The 18,274-nt window shown below is 38.1% G+C and overlaps 4 protein-coding genes across 8 annotated transcripts; 1 reads left to right on the top strand and 3 right to left on the bottom strand.

Moving 5' to 3' along the window:
- Positions 1-827: 827 nt before the first annotated feature.
- LOC119080002 lies at positions 828-18,225 on the bottom strand. The gene is made up of 4 exons (XM_037188177.1): positions 18,099-18,225; positions 16,271-17,463; positions 11,850-11,857; positions 828-840 (listed from the first exon to the last, which is right to left on the bottom strand). Exons 2-4 carry the CDS (start codon positions 17,426-17,428, stop codon positions 828-830), a joined length of 1,179 nt encoding a protein of 392 aa, XP_037044072.1. The 5' UTR covers positions 17,429-17,463; positions 18,099-18,225.
- On the bottom strand, positions 1,645-4,386 carry LOC119076945 ((Lyso)-N-acylphosphatidylethanolamine lipase-like). 5 transcript variants are annotated; one of them, XM_037184001.1, is made up of 6 exons: positions 3,961-4,386; positions 3,446-3,528; positions 3,170-3,376; positions 2,492-2,936; positions 2,227-2,413; positions 1,645-2,004 (listed from the first exon to the last, which is right to left on the bottom strand). In XM_037184001.1, exons 1-6 carry the CDS (start codon positions 4,023-4,025, stop codon positions 1,765-1,767), a joined length of 1,227 nt encoding a protein of 408 aa, XP_037039896.1. In that variant the 5' UTR covers positions 4,026-4,386; the 3' UTR covers positions 1,645-1,764. The 5 variants fall into 5 exon arrangements, with proteins under 5 accessions (XP_037039896.1, XP_037039905.1, XP_037039916.1 ...); XM_037184010.1 differs by having other exon boundaries at positions 4,178-4,375; XM_037184021.1 differs by having other exon boundaries at positions 4,171-4,337.
- Positions 6,548-10,134, bottom strand: LOC119076579. The gene is made up of 3 exons (XM_037183418.1): positions 10,039-10,134; positions 8,036-9,974; positions 6,548-7,469 (listed from the first exon to the last, which is right to left on the bottom strand). Exons 2-3 carry the CDS (start codon positions 8,680-8,682, stop codon positions 6,623-6,625), a joined length of 1,494 nt encoding a protein of 497 aa, XP_037039313.1. The 5' UTR covers positions 8,683-9,974; positions 10,039-10,134; the 3' UTR covers positions 6,548-6,622.
- LOC119077639 (3-hydroxyacyl-CoA dehydrogenase type-2-like) lies at positions 12,977-14,265 on the top strand. The gene is made up of 4 exons (XM_037184863.1): positions 12,977-13,109; positions 13,186-13,518; positions 13,579-13,663; positions 13,728-14,265. Exons 1-4 carry the CDS (start codon positions 13,101-13,103, stop codon positions 14,075-14,077), a joined length of 777 nt encoding a protein of 258 aa, XP_037040758.1. The 5' UTR covers positions 12,977-13,100; the 3' UTR covers positions 14,078-14,265.
- Positions 18,226-18,274: the final 49 nt, after the last annotated feature.

The following is an 18,274-nucleotide window of genomic DNA, read 5'->3' as shown; positions in this document are numbered from 1 at the left end:
ACTCCAAGGACAACTAACTTAACTTACGAATCAGATGTATGGCGATAAGTTGATGCAATCACGAACCACTGCACGCTTAACGATCATCTCCACAGAATACATCGGTCCATCCACCCTGGTGTACATATTCCTAGGGATTGTCCACTCTATACCAATCTCAGGTTTCACACCTTCGGGTATAATGAACTTCAAGATGAGGATCTACCACCAGATGGCAAGTGTCTTAACGACTTCTTCTGAACAATAGAGAATTTCCCTGATAGAAGAACAGAGTAAGCTCAGGGAGTAGGGAACAAAGGATCTTTTATATGGGTTCCCACTTCTCAATTGAAGAAGCCTCGCAAAAACGCTAATCTGTCTATCTAAGGTGGTTTTGAAGTTATTTTCGAAGACTTTTTTTGCCATCTACAAGAGCAAGATTCTCACGGGAAAATTTACATAATTCAGGTAAGCACTGTACAGTCAACCTACTGATTGGTATTAGTAGTTTATGCACTTGTTTGGATCTTTTTATTTTGTCTAATGTGAAGTTTGCAGCTCGAGCTGCAATTGCACAAGTGCACTTAAAGTTTTAAACAAGGACTTAGTCTATCCATACTACTCTGACACGTCACAATACAGTTGTTTGTTCACCGACGAAAAAACGAGAGCAAAATGTCATTTCGAGGGTGTTGTTACCCCAGAAAATGAAATTTCAACATTTTTTCCCGAGGTATACACAACGTTTCGCACATCAAAGGCTCCCGAAATTTCAGCTGAGTTGAGAAAATGACTATTTTCTCGCCTAATGTTGTGATTTTTTTTTATGCAAACGTATAATAGGAAATTCATATATTGGCACTTCTGCTAACTTTTTAGACCACTAGGAAATGTGCCGTTTGTACACTTTGAGTATCTAGCAGGGTGTAAGGACGAGGACGAAGCATTTACCCACGCCTAGAACTAAAAATAAAAAAAAAAATTGCCATCACCCTCTGAATATTTTCTGTGTTAATGTTAGGAGCAGTGCTTTGTCGCTATACACATATGAGGTGTAAATATGTTTCGCACATGGTATATGTATCGAAATATACAAAATGTTTCGTACGGGAAACGTTTCAACGATCTGTTACGTGCTGAACTGGTTTTCAGGTAAAAATAACATTTACCTGCTGATCAATATTTGAACAAACATTTTTCGAGAGTTTCAGTTTTGAGAGTCAATTGTGTGGATATTCAGATTTGTATTTCAACAGTCGATGGTAAATTCACAGTACACAGTTCATGAAAAATGTTTGAAAAATAGACACTATGCAAAATGATTGAAAAAAATGCGGCGCGAAGTTTAAATGTGCGACTGATGTTTTGTGTGATTTATTAGCTGGGATGCAAAATATTGATTCGGATGCTAAATCTTTGCAAAACAGAAATGTTATAGATACACAAAGTTTTTCATTGAATTTTCGTCAATTAAAAGTTTGAATACTATTGAGCCAGTAATTTCGTTATTGTTTTACAGAAAATCTACCCAAAGTTATTACATCCATTCTTATCTCCACTAAAATTGAAAGAGAAAAATCGCTAAATGATTTCTCGATCATGCTTTTCGCTAAAAGACCGCATCATAAGTCACAGCTTGTTGATGATCAAAAGAAAAACCTTACGAAAAATGTAATTCTTAATTTATTTACATAAATAAACTCTAAATCTATAATACAGCACGTGATTGACTTATTTTAACGAAAATAAAGCGTTGGATGCAATCTCATTTGCGACGTTCAATATTTACGTCGATGTCTTCACAAAATTTTTATCGTTTACGATATTTGTCGCTGGTTGATTCGTCTCACCGGAACCGTTATTGATGTCTTCACCATCGACTGTAGTTTCATCGGTTGGTTCCGTAGCACTCGGAGAATTTGAAGTCAAAGCATCGCTGTCGCTGAACGCACAAGCTTCGTTCACAAAACGATTGAACAATTCCGGCTTATCCGCGAAAACGTGATGACCAGCACCGGAAATGACCTAAAATGTGTGTTTCGTTACGTTAGTTGGCTGTTGTATCTAATATAAAGTCTGAGAAAGTCCAGTTTTAAGTCGGTTTCGCCTTTCCGAAGACCTTTTGTAGATTGTTGATCTAACAGGCAAAAAGACTGTTGATCTAACAGGCAAAAATCTACTCAATGGTAAAGTCCAGGATAACATCACCGAAATCGTTAAAACGAAATGTGAAAAGAACATCCCTACCTGCACATTCACATAATTTGATTCTCGAGCAGCTTTAAGCAAGTCCCAAGATGATTTATCTATCCATGATCTGGAGCCGTACAGTAAAGTAATGGCTTTGTCATGTCTGACTTCGTGCATTCGTCCCAACATCGGATGTTTTGCCCAACCAAAACCATGCATCATCGAATGAAAAGCACTTTCACCGCTGTATAGAAAGAGAGCGAGAGAGAGAATGGTAAACACTTTGCATTTTCGTAAAATAAAAGAGAATAAAATCGCTTACGTTGGACTCTGTGCGTTACATTGATGTATGTACTGTGCGACCACATTAACATTTTCCTCATCACCTTCAATAACTTCGGTGAATTTTCGAATGATGTCCGGTCTCGTCTTTTCCACGACCCATTGACCGTAGGGACCGGCAGCTCTTAGAGCCCATAATGGATTCAGTGGTGCTATCATTGTGCCAATGGCTCGAATCCATAATGGCGCTTTGATTTCTTTCGGTTTCTCTTGAAAGCCCCACGGGTCGGCCAGTATCAGATGCTTTACTCGATCTGGGTATGAGATTGTGTAACTAGTGGCTAAGAATCCACCCATCGAATGACCCAATAAGATCATTTGTTGAATGTTCATTTCACGGCGCCATTCTTCTATTGATTTCACTAATTGATTCTCAGCGACGACGGCATCTTGGGTGAATGTTGGACGGGAGCTTCTACCGAAACCTTGAGCGAATAATAGAAATTGTACTTTAGACTTGCTATCGCTAAAAAATTGCGTGTGGTGACTTATCAGAAAAAGTAGTCAGATAAGTCCAGTGAGATAACGAAGAACTTCAGCACTTCTTTGTTTCATTGCGTACGCAACGAACACATGTATTACGAAAAAAAAAAATTAGAAAAACAAAAAATTACGCGATCCTGACACCTCACCACATTCCACTATCCAATAGACTCACCTAATATATCGATCGCATAAACTGGTCGATTCACAGCCAATGAATCCAAATTCAAAACCCAAAACGCAACACCAGCTCCCATGCCGTGCAGCATAACCAATGGTGTCTTTGGCGATTCTGAATTTAACGAAATTGTCCATATTTTATCTGCTTCACCAACAACTGGTCCGATGTCAACGTAAAAGCCTCTGTATGCCGTTTTCAAAACTAGGGACAAATTGAAATTAGTCTTTTCTGTCCGACGAACCAAAGTAGCAAGTGAAGCGGAATACTAACAGGATAGAATCCTTTTTTCAGCCGTTCGTAGCATCGTTCCCGAAGATGTAATGCCAGTCCAATTAAGCCAACTCAAAAACCATCTAAATATCGAAAGACTTTTGTTATGCATTATGTGTATCATAACAGCTTCGATTGTTGTGATTAAATTAAATTAGACAGAAAAAAACGACACGACTGTGATGAGATTAGTTCAGTGATAGTAATTCGTCTTACTAATCAAAATGAAAATATAAAGCCACTGTTTATCATGCAAAGTTTGTCGTGTTAGCACAAAACAAAGAGTGAATTATTTAGAGAAATTCCAAAAATGCGTTATTTTAACATGAATTATACTTGTGAACAGCAGCGTACAACAACTGAACTGATAACCGACCAGAAAAAAAATAATTATTACACACTCTAGTACTGAAGGCCAATTTCAAGGCCAAAAAAAGTGTAGTGATTTCAACGTCATTTCAATGAAATCAACAACATAACTGTGGTGTTCAGATGAAATTTATAAATAAAATTACCGATTATTTGCACTACATTCGGTTTTCGGTTGGATTTTTACCAATTCGCTTTGTTGTTCGGTCATTATTTGAGTAACGCGAAAATTAATTTAAATTTTTAAAATAAATTTTGGGACATACACTGTATGCTAATTAACAAAAATGAAAAACTATAATTTACGATCAACAGATTAGAATTGTTTTTTCAACTCTTTCTTTGTATAACCTCACCACTTACAGTACTGGAGTGGTGAAAAGACGACTAAAAACAAATATCATGATGATTGTACTGATTAAGTATTGCGAACATAATCTCTGAATAAGTATGACGAAATATCACATTAGAATTGTAATTTATATATACACGAGTGTAGTGTCGAATTAATTTTCCCTTTTCAAAATCCAAAAATAATAGTTTTGACAGAAGCTCCTGTCATCGCTGGTCATTCTCCGCGATTTAAATTCGTTCGTGGTCGAAAATGAACGGACGCCGGTTGGAAGCGATGGTTCACTTATTTTATGTGTTTATGTGGTTGGTGTCCAATTTTAAGCTCACCTTACATGTGCCAAAAAATAAAATTCTATTTCTAATTGAAAACACCCAAACACAATCCGTGAAGAATTTCTAGCAATGGCTGTGCCTCAGCCGGTCAACATTGATACGTTTGTTTGATTTGTGTTTATTGAGCTGTTTCCATAATATGCGGTTATATCTGACGAAAATTAATCGATAAAATGCAGATCGTACTAAGAATGCAACAGACTCTAGCTGAAGGAAAACGAACTCTGGCTATGAATGCTAAAAAAAAACTAGCGATAGAGTTCAACCATATATGAATGAGAGATATATATGACATGTAGAAGAAAAACATAGGTCAAAAAAACCTCAGTTGGTCACACTGATTTTCAGCTAGTGTTCCTTGTTAAATTTCATAGTTAAATAAAGCTACGCTAGATGACGCTAGATTGTTTCCATACAACACTAGCTCAAAATCAGTCTTACCAACACAGGTTTTTTGTGCCACGAATATTCAACTTTCACTCTTTCATACATGGTTCCAATGGTTCCACTTTCATTGCATGGTTCCACATGATACCGCAATAGTTATTTACGTATGTGTCTTGCAGTCTTGATTGATTTTTGTCAATTTCGCGCGTTACACCCTAGTATTGAGGGCGACATGCGAAAGTGCCTTAAATGAATCGACCAAGACAGGTACGTATGTAATTTCTCATGTAAAGGGCCAATCCGAAAAAAAAAAAAATTCACGCCGTAAGTGTGCCAAAAATTTGAATTTTAAGTGAACGATTCGATGAAAAAGTGAACCGATAAATACATTTCAACGCTTTCATTGTATGAAAATGACACTACGTTAGAAAGACCTTCGCACTTTCCATTTTGAATTTCGACCGCACTTACGGCGTGAATTGCTCTCATGTTCGGCCTCGAAGCATGAACAAAATTGAATAATTTCCCCGCCTCAATTCACAATTTGTCAATATACTTACTCAAAGTACAAAAAACAATTAATGGTTCCCATCAACGCACTTCAAGCATGAGTGGCACTCTAAATAGAGTACTGAAACTCGACAGTGTATCGAACAATTTTTTACACTGCAAATTTTTATTCGAAATCCCGAGCGAAAAAAAGAAGCCAAAAAGTATGCCTTCCGGACCAGAAAAAGCATCTCATTAGCCCAATATCCCAGATTCCCTGGAGTCAGAGCAGGCCATTTAAGTATAAACGTAACGTTTCTTCAGTCAGTCAGTCAGCTTTCAGCGTGGCATCATCTCTACACGAGAAGACCGTGTTCATCTCACGAAATCGTTAAAAAATGTTGTAAATGAAATTCAGAAGTAATTTTATTTATCAGTTCACATTACGAGCAAATTTGTAGCATACATTTAGGCGGAAAATATTCGTTTTTTGATGATTTCTCTGAACTAAATTCTTTTTTTTTTAGTAAAACCATTAAAGCACGCAAAAATGTGTTACTTTTAAAGGAAAGATTGGCTTGTGGGTGATAACTTATCCCACTTGGAAACCTTTGCAGATTGTGTAAATCTATGTAATCTGCAAAGGTTTCTCCAAGTGGGTTAAGTTATGACTCAGAAACCAATTTTTACTTTAAAAGTAACACATTCATGCGTGCGTTAATGGTGTAGAGAAATCATAAAAACTCTCTATTTAGGAATATCTATGTAGGGCTTCTCTTGTTAGGTTTTCTTTATCTGGATTATCTCACGACAACAGTAACTAACAGTAATGTGTAACTGGTAAAATGTTATTTCATTAAATTTTCCAATATTAAAATTTGGTCATCTTACTATCCATTGGTTTTCATATTGTGAGCTAACACTTGGAGCTAACCAAATTTGGATTGACATCCATTTTGAAAAGCCATATAATAAGTATATGAAAGAAGTAGTATCCTTCAATGGTGTAAGAAAATATTTGGTGATATACTGAAAATCTCAGGTACTTCCAAGTCGACAAGAACGAAACCTTAAACGTTTTGAAATATCAACTGTGACTTTCAGAAACTTACCTATTCCTCGACTTTCACTGCTTCTATTCAGAATATTATTTTGTACTACACCAAGCGCTTTAAGTGTTCAATGTAATATATTTAATGGAAGATTAACAAGCGAAACGGTTCCAATAATAAATCAGCATAAGACTTAGTGTTGCACCTTCGTTTTTTGAATATTTGCAATCATACTCATCGGAAGCAATTTCGAATTAATGAACTTCACACTACCGAAGTGAAGAGTCAACTGGGTTTCATAATAGCTAAACAGCCACATCATGTAACTTTTCTCGTATTCTCCTTCCGGAATCGGTGCATCCAATTTCCAGAATTTGTCAGACACTGTCGGTGTTTTTGGTGCAGGACGTTCCAATAGGCGAAGATATCTGTAGTACCAATGGCTCAACTCAGTTTCTCTTTTCGCAATGTATTCAGTCCACGTGGGTAGAAGCGGAATTTCGCGAGGAGGATATGAATTAATTGCTGGACCGGAATTACCGGGAATTCCGTATCGCCTTTCGTGTTCTTTTTTCATCTCTTCCCACAAATCTTTATCTTGCAAAGGTAGTTTCGAAAAGTTGTCCTCATCATTGATGTCCACGTACGCCTCTCTAAGTGACATAATTCCAATGAAGGGGTTGACTAAGCCTAAACCTCCTCTTTCCAAAGGCCAGTACGCCCAAACATCAACAATGTCGGCTGACTTCAGTTTTTCGAATCGCTCTTTAAGTTTTTCGACAGGATTTCCGTCTTTGGAACCGAATAGACCCTCGTAGATGACCCTCAGTGAGTCGTTGATTTGATCTAAATGTTGTTTGCCTGACACTAAAGCCGACTTACCAAAATTGCGGATGAAGAACTCCAAGTATTTATTGAAGATGTTGATCCACTCTAAGACGCACTCCGATTTGTCCAATAAACCCTGCATTTCCTCCAAAAATATTTTGATGGCCTTCTTATCAATAACGAATGTTCCATTAGAGTATAGTTGCAAGTAAGACTCGGAACGGGTTCGGGTTGACCTGATCAGTTCAGGTTATGACCCGAACCGGTCTTAGACCCGAACCGGAACTAAGACTTCGGGTTCAACCCGAACTTGACCCGAACCAGAATTTTCGATTTCGGGTTCAAACCGAACCCGACCCGAACCCGAAGTTATTCAATCCGTACTTGGCCCGAACCCGAATTTTCATTTCGGGTTTGACCCGAACCTGATCTGAACCCGAAATTTTCAAATAGATCAGGTCCGGTTCGGGTGACCCGAAAATTTTACACTAAAAAATGCCAAAAATTTCGGGCTAACCCGAACCGGACCTGATTTATTTGAAGATCTCGGGTTCAGGTCAGGTTCGGGTCAAACCCGAAATGGAAATTCGGGTTCGGGTCAAGTAAGGGTTGAATAACTTCGGGTTCGGGTCGGGTTCGGTTGGAACCCGAAATCGAAAATTTAGGTTCGGGTCAAGTTCGGGTTGAACCCGAAGTCTTAGTTCCGGTTCGGGTCAAGATCAGGTTCGGGTTCCGGTCTGACCGAACCCGACCCGTTCCGAGCCTTAGTTGCAAGTAGCCCCAATGAATGTTCTTTTGAGGTAGTGGTGAAGGACCGCTGACAGTGGATTCAATTGAATTTGCCAATTGTGACAATGCATCATCGGAATATACGGTGACCGAACCACTACGATTTTCATTTATTTTTAGTCCAATCACTTCGCCATACCCTTTCATCATATCCCACGCATTTTTCACACTCGTCGTGTTGTCACTCCAATACCAAAATTCATTATCAATTCGATAGATTCTCATTCCATCACATTTCTGATTGACGTAAAAATCAAGAAGGAATAAAAGAGTTTCTTCGAACAGAGAAGATAAGACGTGCGACGTTGGAACCCCACGAACAACTGCTTTCGGTTCTTCCCCTTGACCAAAACTAACTTTAGGTTGAAGGAACTTTTTAAAGAATTGAATCCATTGCGATGACACACCGAAATACTCGAAGACCGTTAGAACTGCATCATGAACAATGGATGGTCCGAATGATTCCAAATCTGCTTGGACAATGACAAGTGGTTTGTCCGAGTGAATTGCTTGGCTTAAACGTATTTCCGTACTGAGAGTATGAAGAAATTCTTGTTTAAAGTCAATTTTCGTTGCCGATATTTTGGTAGGTTTACGATAGTGATGAGTCGTCACTGGAATATCACCTCGAGACATAGAAAAACGACTAGCACTAGCACTATACCTACGTGCTTCTTCACGATCGGGTGTCACTATTGGTATTAGCTGTGCGTACTCCCTTTCATTATACTCTTCGGATTCAAGTCGAACATACTCATCTTGAGATTTGCTTTCCTGCGACGATATGGAGTCCGGAAGCGTTGACAAAAATGTACTTTCATAGAAAGTTCGTCTTTGTGACTCGATGGATTCACCAAAACAGAAGGTTTTAATCCAAGCTTTCGATTGATAAATGGAGAAAAACTGACGCTTAAAATAGGAGGCCCATTGCACACCTACATATTGCAAAAAGAGTGCAGTGATGATATCTTCATTAAAATATGATTTATACTCCAGCTATTCCACGGCGTACTTCCACTGATTCACTAGACGAAGGCCAGTTCCAGCGGTTCAGGTTCTTCAGCCTGTTAGTCAATAGAGATGCCACTTCTGCCAGCGCTTCAGTGTTTTCACGAAGCTCGTTTAGGGCCGTTTTCTTCTCCAAAGACAAAAGATCTGATGAACGCAGTCCCTTTATACAACATTGCACGTCGTACGACGAGATAACAATACGATCGAGCTGGAAATGACCTCTGGTCTCTTTCTGGATCGCCTTCATAACGTTCTGACCTTCAATATTTTTTTCAAAATTGAACACGTCTGCTGAGAGAAAGTTTTTAAAATTTTCTGTAGAAAATCCAGTGGACGGTTGATTGACCATTAACTCTTTTATGTTATCTGTTACCACTTTTCTATTTGACGCAGCTTCCTCTCCGTTTGCATTTTTCTGATCTTGAGATGTTACAACTTCCGGTGTTGTTTCACTTTTAGAGTTCTTCAATTCCTCAGTTTCTAACCATTCACTTAAGAGCGAGCCATATAAATATGAGTACTCGCATTTCCGCAATGAAAATTTGATCTCCTGTTTCACTTTATCCACCCATGCCAGAACCAGTTGGGAACTGATCGAAGGATCGTTTTTAGTGTTTTGCAGGACGTACCTTAGATTTTCTAGTAAGGTAGAGTCAATGATGTCTTTTAATGGATATTCGTTGAGCGCTTTGTATAGAACTTGCAGCGCAACCGTTGGTGTAATAGATGGCTCATCGACTTCTTTTAAAACAGGATTGAAATAATTGGTACTGAGCTCTTTCTGAACTTTTAGCTCCTCCAATTTTTCTTGCGTCACCTGCTGTACTATGTTCCGAAATGAAGCGCTCATTGTAACTTCGGTTGAAATTGTTGAAATTTCAAAAGCCCAAATTGATTAGGTAGCTGATGATATTGACCTAGAAATTAAATTGACTTCATTGTAAGCTGGAAACACTTTATATTTTATCTTTATATTCGTACCGAGAAGTGTCTCACAAGTAACTGCAACGTCACAATCCACGTAAAATAATTTCTGAGGAATGCCCAGCACTGGTATACGTCGATCTAATGCACTGTGACAATATTCTGTAACATTCTCATTTATATACTGTTAGCACTCCAGAATGATTATGTTATCTGACCACATAATTATGTTCGTCATACCAAAACACTAAATTCTCCTAATATTATAATCAAAGTTTTACAGAATTGCAAAAAATATGCGACATTTTATCACAGGTCCCGCATCCGTATAAAACATTCCCAACCACTTTCAATTTTTCTTGAACCTCTGCATTGATAAAACGTATTGTGAGGAGACGTAGTACATTCCTGACGTGGTAAAATTTATCGGTTTTACATCGTTCCAGCATTTGTTTAATGCTTCAAGTTTTGGTTCTTTGTACTTTCATTTATTTTTCGAAGTACCTTTGAACCTTTTTTAACATCAAGAGTTCACGTCTCGGTTCGATTGTTTGAAAACTTCTTTCGAGGATTTATTTAAAAACAACTGGCCAAAATTGGATAATTCCAATTGTGGTCAATATCCTAATAGAGCATGGAACGACGTACTAGTTTACAGGAAAAACTACAAAAGAGACTGGTTTTCATAGGAGAATAGAGTTTAGAAACTAAGGGTAAAATCTATTACAATTTAGTACTTTTCTTCATAAAAAGACTGCTGTCACTGAATAATTTTTTCATGAACAAACTTCACTGGTGTGACATTTCATGGGAATCAATCAATGTGAAGTTGTTACACAAAAAAATAGTCCAGTGAAATTGAAGTGAAATTGAAGTGAAATTGAAAAATGTGGCGCCTCTACAGGCCAACCGACTAGGTGAATAGCTGAATACAGCTACGCTACAGAATAATAAGCCACTTTCGACCCTAGGGAAAACAAAAGCATGTAAATGTCTGATACATCACTGATAGGAAAAATGAAAGATACTAAGATATAATCTTCACTGAATGTATAGAAACAACGCTTTTCAAGCAAAAGTAATCAAATCATAGTCGACAGCTGCCAAATAGAGTACTATTTTGTATGAAATGGTGTTTTACACTGTTTCACAGTTGTATGACACACTGTCCAGTTTCAGTATACTTTTTAGAGTACCACTCATGCTTGAAGTGCGTTAATAGAACATTTATACAGTTGGGTTTCCGAATGTGACTCCTCACCTAAAACCGGGATAACAAACTGGTCTTTGAAACAAGTCGAGTGTGTGAATTTTTGAGTAGACTGATTGTTCTCTATTCCAACGGATATAGCAATTAGCTCGAATTATTGAATGTGACTCCTCACGTTAGAATAATGTACAAGATTATCTCTATTGGCTAGAGTCGAGTCCCGAATGCGCCGTCCCAACTGAATTGTCAATTCATTATCGATTCACAGATTCAGTAGTTCTTTTTTGTTCTTGTTTCATTTCTCAGTAAAGCATTGTCGAGTGACCGAACCAGTTTGTTAAATCGCAACACGGAGATGGATTAACTTCTATTCTAGTAAGTTCGAATGATACTCAATTCTTATGATGGATAAGTCAATTCAATTCTCAAGCTTTGGTCACACATTTCCGACGACACCAAAAAACATCTAGTAATTCGATAAAGTGCAACTAACCGAATCACTTAATAATATTTAACCACAAGAACTAGATACGAGAAAATTTCATAATTTAATTCTTAGCTCAGCCAATACACTCTCTAGCAAACAAACTCTCAGTTCTCTGTGTCAAATTCACACCTTCTTTCTTTGTATTCTACAAACACTATTCTACATTTTGACTGACTACGCTGTAAAATAAATTCTAAAAGTTTCTTGATTGTTTCACCCCCTTAATAAAAGCAGTTTGGTTGCTAGAGATGGTATTAGCTCAACACTTACCAACATGAACGTTTCGTTTCAGTATTAATTTGTGAGAAACCAACACACTTCAAGCAAAAGGGATCAAAGTCAACAACTGCCAAAATAAAGCATGGTTTTTTACAGTTGTGTGACAAACTATCCAGTTTCAGTACCCTATTTAGAGTACCACTCATGCTTGAAGTGCGTTGTTGCAACACTAAATTATCAAATTGTTTGCTATAGAAATAGATAACCGAACGGAAATTTTGAATCTAATTTTTAATAGCGAAGGATGGATTTGAATTGGAAGAATATGAAAAATCCAAGCCAAAATTATCGTTGGAATCAAAGGAATTCATGAATGCCATAGAGCATTACCCTCTCTAGCAACCAAATTACCTTTATTAAGGTGGTGAAAGAATCAAGTCGCCTTTGGAATTTACATGTACATTACAACGTAGTCAGTCAAAATGTAAAATAGTGTTTGTAGAATACAAAGCAATAAGGTGTGAATTTGACACAGAGAGCTGACAGTTTGTTTGCTAGAGAGGGTATTGCATAGGGGATCAATTTGATTACATTAGAGGAAAATCCTGTTCATCAAAGTGATCTTGCCCAGCCGCGGATTCGAACACGGGACGATTATGAGTCGAGAGCTCAGCGTCAAAGCCATGGGTTCAGACAAAATGATATTTAGTTCGAACGCTTTTATGTTCTTTAGCATGCTAGCTTGAATGTGTAGTGTGGTATATGTGTGAAGCATCTGAACATAGATATTGTATTGGGCTTTGTGTATGAAATGAAATAGGACATTCGATGTTTTTAACGTTACGAATTGGCAACGGACCATTAGAATAACACATGAATGAGTGTTACATTGAAACTTGACATTCATGAATTCCTTTGTATTTGGGACCATTTCAGTAGTTGGTAGTTGGATAGTTCTGGCTTGGAGTTTTCTGTGCGTACACATTCTTCCAACCGGATCCGATTCCGTTCTTTTCAATCAGCATTTGTCATTTGAAAATCCCACAAAATATGGTTTATTGTGGAATAAGAGCAAAAATTGACAGAATTGACAGCTTGATTTTCGCTTTCAATAATCGTACCGCAATTAACATAACCTCTTCTGTTGCTTCCGATTATTCTTATTCCGATTAATAAATACTGTTGACATAGAACTGTGTAATTATGCTAAAGGTAAGCTGAAATTTCTATTCACCATAACAATAGTGTTTAAGCAGAACACCGACAATAAGATTTCAAATTTTCGCAGAAAGCCGTAGCTTTAGTTACTGGAGGTGCCTCCGGCCTAGGCAGAGCAACGGTTAACAGATTAGTGCGTTCGGGCACGAAAGTAGTTGTATGTGATTTACCAACATCGGCCGGACATAGCATAGCCGAAAACTTAGGTGGTGACAACGTTGTCTTTGTACCAACCGACGTAACTTCAGAAGAAGATGTCACAGCAGCACTTGAAACGACAAAATCGAAGTTCGGCCGGCTAGACGTGTGTGTTAATTGCGCCGGCACTGCAATTGCATTTGAAACCTACAATTTCAATAAAAACCGTCCACATCAGGTTAAAGATTTTGCTGACACAATAAGAGTGAGTTTGCAAGTTGTGCCTCTTGTCCGAGAGAGTTATTCGTAGATGATTGAATTACAGGTGAACGCCATTGGAACATTTAATGTTATACGTTTATCGGCTGGACTAATAGCTGAAAACAAACCGAATAGTGATGGACAGCGCGGTATGTACAGACACTACGAGAAACTGTTTGAATAGGTGCTACAACAAATTCTATTTCGCCACAGGAGTCATTATTACAACATCGGCATATTCAGCCTACGACGGACAAAGAGGACAGGCAGCATACTCAGCTGCAAATGCAGCAATTGTTGGTATGACATTGCCGATAGCTAGAGAATTCAGTTCGCACGGTATTCGGGTCGTTGGGATTGCTCCAGGCCTGATGGATACACTAATGTGTGTTAGTAATATGTCAGAGGATTTCAAAGACTTCCTGACTGAAACGGTGGTATTTCCACACCGGCTCGGACACCCTAGTGAATACGCTCAATTAGTTGAAACAATAGTGGAGAATCCATTATTGAACGGTATCACGATTCGACTCGATGGTGGATTTAGAGGATACGATGGTTAACATAGAATTTTGTATGCAAATTCTTTCAGTTGAGCTTTCAACTGGTGAAGTACCACATTTCGAAGTGTACGAAAGAATTTTGGTAACGTCGATGTATCTCAAAAAGTACAAAGTTGATGTTTGATAGTAATTGTAGGCCGAAAAATAACAGTGAATATATGACTACGCAACGTGATGCTTACAAAGTATTATTTCTTGTTTTCTTAAATTTTGAAGTCAGAAATGCCGACAGATTTGAATCAAAATAAACTTAGGATGGACGACAAACATCAGCTGGCGCTAATTAGCTCTTTAATCAACAATGTCCTCAATAAACTTACTTTCAAATTGTGTCAATTATCCAGGTGCGTTGCCTTTAACGTTTAGATATTCTCCCCCGTCTCTTAAAAAAAAAAATCCTCGCAACAAAAATTTAAATTTGCATTTTATTATAGTCAAGTCACATCTAAAAGCGTTCAATATTTCAACAATCTTAACGAGTTAAATAAAACTGTAGCTGCTACAGTGTAGCACACTATTTTAATGTTGCACCTTTGTTTTTTGTATGTTTGCAATCATACTCATCGGAAGCAATTTGGAATTGATGAACTTGACGCTACCGAAATGTTGCACCAACTGTGTCTCGTAATAGGTGAACAGCCACATCATGTAATTTCTTTCCGCTTCGCTTTCCGAACTAGACGAATCCAGAATATAGAAACGTTCCGATACGGTAGGTACTTTTGGTGCAGGACGTTCAAGCAAATAAAGGTATCGTTGACACCAATAAACAAGCTCTGTCTCCCTTTTCGCTAAGTATTCCGTCCAAGTAGGTAATTTAGGTTGATGATGGGGAACAAGTCCAAATTGTATTGGAATACCACCAGAACTGCTGTTACCAAACTTTCTTTCATGGGCTTTTTTCAGCTCATCATAAACGTCTTTGTCTTGTAATGGTAACTTCTTGAAATGATCTTCGTCATTGATTTCCACGTATGTTTCTCGATACGACATAATTCCAATGAATGGATTAACCAAACCCAAACCTCCTTTTTCCAGTGGCCAATACACCCATGCATCAACTATATCGGCTGTTCTGAGTTTATCGAATCGATCTTTCAACTTTTCAACTGGACTCCCATTTTCCGAACCAAAAAGGCCGGCATAAATCATGCGCAGCGACGAAACTATTTGATCCAGGTGCTGCCTTCCGGACACCAGAGCACTTTTACCAAAATTACGAATGAAGAAGGCCAAGTACTTATTGAAAATGTTAATCCATTCTAAGACACAATCCGATTTGTCCAATAAGCCTTGCATCTCAAGCAGAAATTTTGTGATGGCCTTTCGATCGATCTTAAAAATTCCATTTGAATGCAGTTCCAGATATCCCCAGTGGATATTTTTTTGCGGAAGTGGAATGGGACCGCTCACTGTTGACTTTGTTGATGTCTCCATTTTAGACAACATTTCATCCGAGTACACAGAGACCGAACCGCTTCGATTCGTTTTAATTTGCAGACCAACCATCTTTCCGTATGTATTCATTGTCTCCCATGCTGTTGTCACATTTTCTGGCACATCGCTCCAGAACCAAAATTCGTCTGCAATTCTGTAAATTCGCATGCCATTGCATTTCTGGTTTACAAGGAAGTCGAGTAGAAACAGGAGAGACTCTCCAAAAAGTGAAGATAAAGCGTGCGATGGCGGGACTCCGCGAACAATCGGCTTTGGTGTTTCACCTTGAAGAAAGCAAACTTTCGGTTGAAGAAATTTCTTAAAAAATCCGATCCATTGTGCTGGCACTCCGAGGTACTCCAATACAGTTAAAGCTGCGTCATGGATAACTGATGGTCCAAATGACTCCAAGTCTGCTTGAACAACGATTAAAGGTTTCTCCGGACGAATTACTTGATTTAAACGAATTTCCGTTTTGAGTATATGAAGGAAAGATTGTTTAAAGTCAATTTTCGGAGCTGGTGGAAATAATTGAATAGGTTGTCCTCGTCGAAACGCTGCAGCGTTTTGAGGAATATTCGGATAGGCCTGGCTTCCAAAAGCTTGTGTTGAGTAGGCTTGAGTTGCTTGGTTTCCAAACGCTTGTGTTGACATGGCTTGAGTTGTTTGACCTCCAACCGCTAGTGTTGACATGACCTGAGTTGCTTGACTTCCAAAAGTGAAACCTTGACCAGTGGGTGCATGGTATGATGTCACTGCTGGTGCTTCATTTTCACAAACGTCGCTGGCCTCAATTTTTGCATATTCATCTTGAAATTTGTTCACTTGTGATGTCAGAGAGTCGGGAAGACAAGATAAAAATGTCCCTTCGTGAAATTTATTTCGTTGTGACTCAATAGACGAATCAAAACAGTGCGTCCTCGTCCAAGCCTTTGAATGGTATAGCGACAGAAACTGTCTTTTGAAATAAGATGCCCATCGTACTCCGACGTATTGCAAGAAAAGTGCGGTAATTATGTCTTCATCTAGAAAAGGTTTGTACTCTCCAGCCAGACCTCGTCGTATTTTAATAATTTTGCAAGAGGAAGGCCATTCCCATCTGTTCAGGTTTCTCAAACGATTCGTTAATAATGAAGCGACTTCTTCCAAAGCATCTGGATTGTCGTTTAATTCTTTCAATGCTGCCTTTTTCTCCAAAGAAAGCAGTTCCTCGGATCGCAATCCCTTAATACAGCATTGCACGTCGTAAGAAGATATGATGTGATTCTCGATTTCGAAGTAATCTTGCGTTTCCTTGCGAATTGCTTTCATGACACTTTGACCGTCGACGTTGTCTTTAAAGTTGAACAATTCATCAGACAGGAACTTTCGAAATTTATCCGGATCAAAGTCGTCCAAAGACACTTCCTTAAACATAAGAGCTTTTATCTTGTCAGTTGCCTCCTTTTTATTTGAGTTAACTCGGTCTGCGACACCAGTGGATGCGTCGGAACCTTCTTGATCGCCAGCAAGTGCGAGCTTAGCCCGCTTCTTCTCTTCCAGTTCGAGCCATTCACTCAGCAATGATCCATAGAGGTAAGAATATTCGCATTTCCTTAATGCAAATCGAATTTCTTGTTCCATTTTTTCGATCCATGCCGTCACCAATTCGGAGGTGATTGATGGATCCTCTTTTGAATTTTGGAGAACATACTTCAAGTTTTCGACCAACGTCGAATCGATGATATATTTGACTGGTATTTCCTTGATGGCCTCGAACAGAATCTGCAAAGCGTTTTCGGGACGTGCAGGATCTGCGCTAATTTGTTCCAGAACTGGGTGGAAATGGCTGGTCATAAGGTTCTTTTGAACCTTGAGTTCTTCGAGCTTCTCTTGCGTCACCTGTTGCACAATACTTCGAAATGATGCACTCATTTTGTTGTAAATGTCTTTCCGGCACTACTCGTAGACTGAAAGAAATTTGAAAATGATCAGTAAAACTGAAACTTTTATAATTATAAAGCATTTAGGTAAAATTCAAATATTTTGAGCAAATTGAAGAAGGTAGAGGGGTTTTAACATAATATTTGCAATAAATATGACCAAATATTTTCATCACGTATAATGGATTTTTATATAATTTCAACTGATAGTGTAAGATAAGACTCAATTTACGGTGTTCTCCGAAAATACGATAAGTCTAGGGGATTTCTAAGATGATAACACAAATTTCTTCAGTTATTAGTCTTAATGTTTCATGAGCAACCGGTACAAAAAGCACAAAATTTACTTCCTTAAAAATAATTCTTGGCCTCAAAATAATTCTTGGCCTCAAAATATTCAGGAGAAAAATTCGCCATAATCAGAAAAACTTTCTATTTTTGATCATGACCTAATAAGACTCTCAGAAATGGCATTGAAAGGAATGCAGAAAATTTTCAAATTCAACCAGAATGATTCTTGGTTTATCTTATCGTACTCATTTACACAAAAATTCTTTTAACATTACGAAATTATTGCCATCCGTCCGTCTTCTACAATGGATAGGAATTCAATTTTACGAAAATGCACAATTTCACAACAATAACAAATGGATATGACTCACTTTTCCTCAGTTATTTAAAGTTCTTTGCTTTAACACTTCTTGTAAACAACACCGACAACCCAAAACAAACTGAAGTTATTCACGTTGAGCGGTTCAATTTATCAAGTTCAGTTTCGATGATACAAATGATGATGATGATGACGATACGATACCAGACGTTACCAATAAAATCCTAT

This window comes from Bradysia coprophila, chromosome III (genome assembly GCF_014529535.1).
Source record: "Bradysia coprophila strain Holo2 chromosome III, BU_Bcop_v1, whole genome shotgun sequence".
Lineage (NCBI taxonomy): Eukaryota > Metazoa > Arthropoda > Insecta > Diptera > Sciaridae > Bradysia > Bradysia coprophila.
This window is presented reverse-complemented; position numbering and strand designations above follow the sequence as displayed.

Excerpts from the sequence above, each read along its gene's own strand:
- LOC119076579 (XM_037183418.1), bottom strand. The coding sequence starts at position 8,682 with ATGTCTCGAGGTGATATTCCAGTGACGACTCATCACTATCGTAAACCT. Across the intron at positions 7,470-8,035 it reads CAAAAGAACATTCATTGGGG|TTACTTGCAACTATACTCTA; the intron begins CTACTTGCAACT and ends CCGTTCCGAGTC.
- LOC119080002 (XM_037188177.1), bottom strand. The coding sequence starts at position 17,428 with ATGAGTGCATCATTTCGAAGTATTGTGCAACAGGTGACGCAAGAGAAG.
- LOC119077639 (XM_037184863.1), top strand. Across the intron at positions 13,519-13,578 it reads ATTTTGCTGACACAATAAGA|GTGAACGCCATTGGAACATT; the intron begins GTGAGTTTGCAA and ends ATTGAATTACAG. Across the intron at positions 13,664-13,727 it reads GAATAGTGATGGACAGCGCG|GAGTCATTATTACAACATCG; the intron begins GTATGTACAGAC and ends ATTTCGCCACAG.
- LOC119076945 (XM_037184001.1), bottom strand. The coding sequence starts at position 4,025 with ATGACCGAACAACAAAGCGAATTGGTAAAAATCCAACCGAAAACCGAA. Across the intron at positions 3,377-3,445 it reads TGAAAAAAGGATTCTATCCT|TTTTGAAAACGGCATACAGA; the intron begins GTTAGTATTCCG and ends ATTTGTCCCTAG. Across the intron at positions 2,005-2,226 it reads CAAATTATGTGAATGTGCAG|GTCATTTCCGGTGCTGGTCA; the intron begins GTAGGGATGTTC and ends CACACATTTTAG.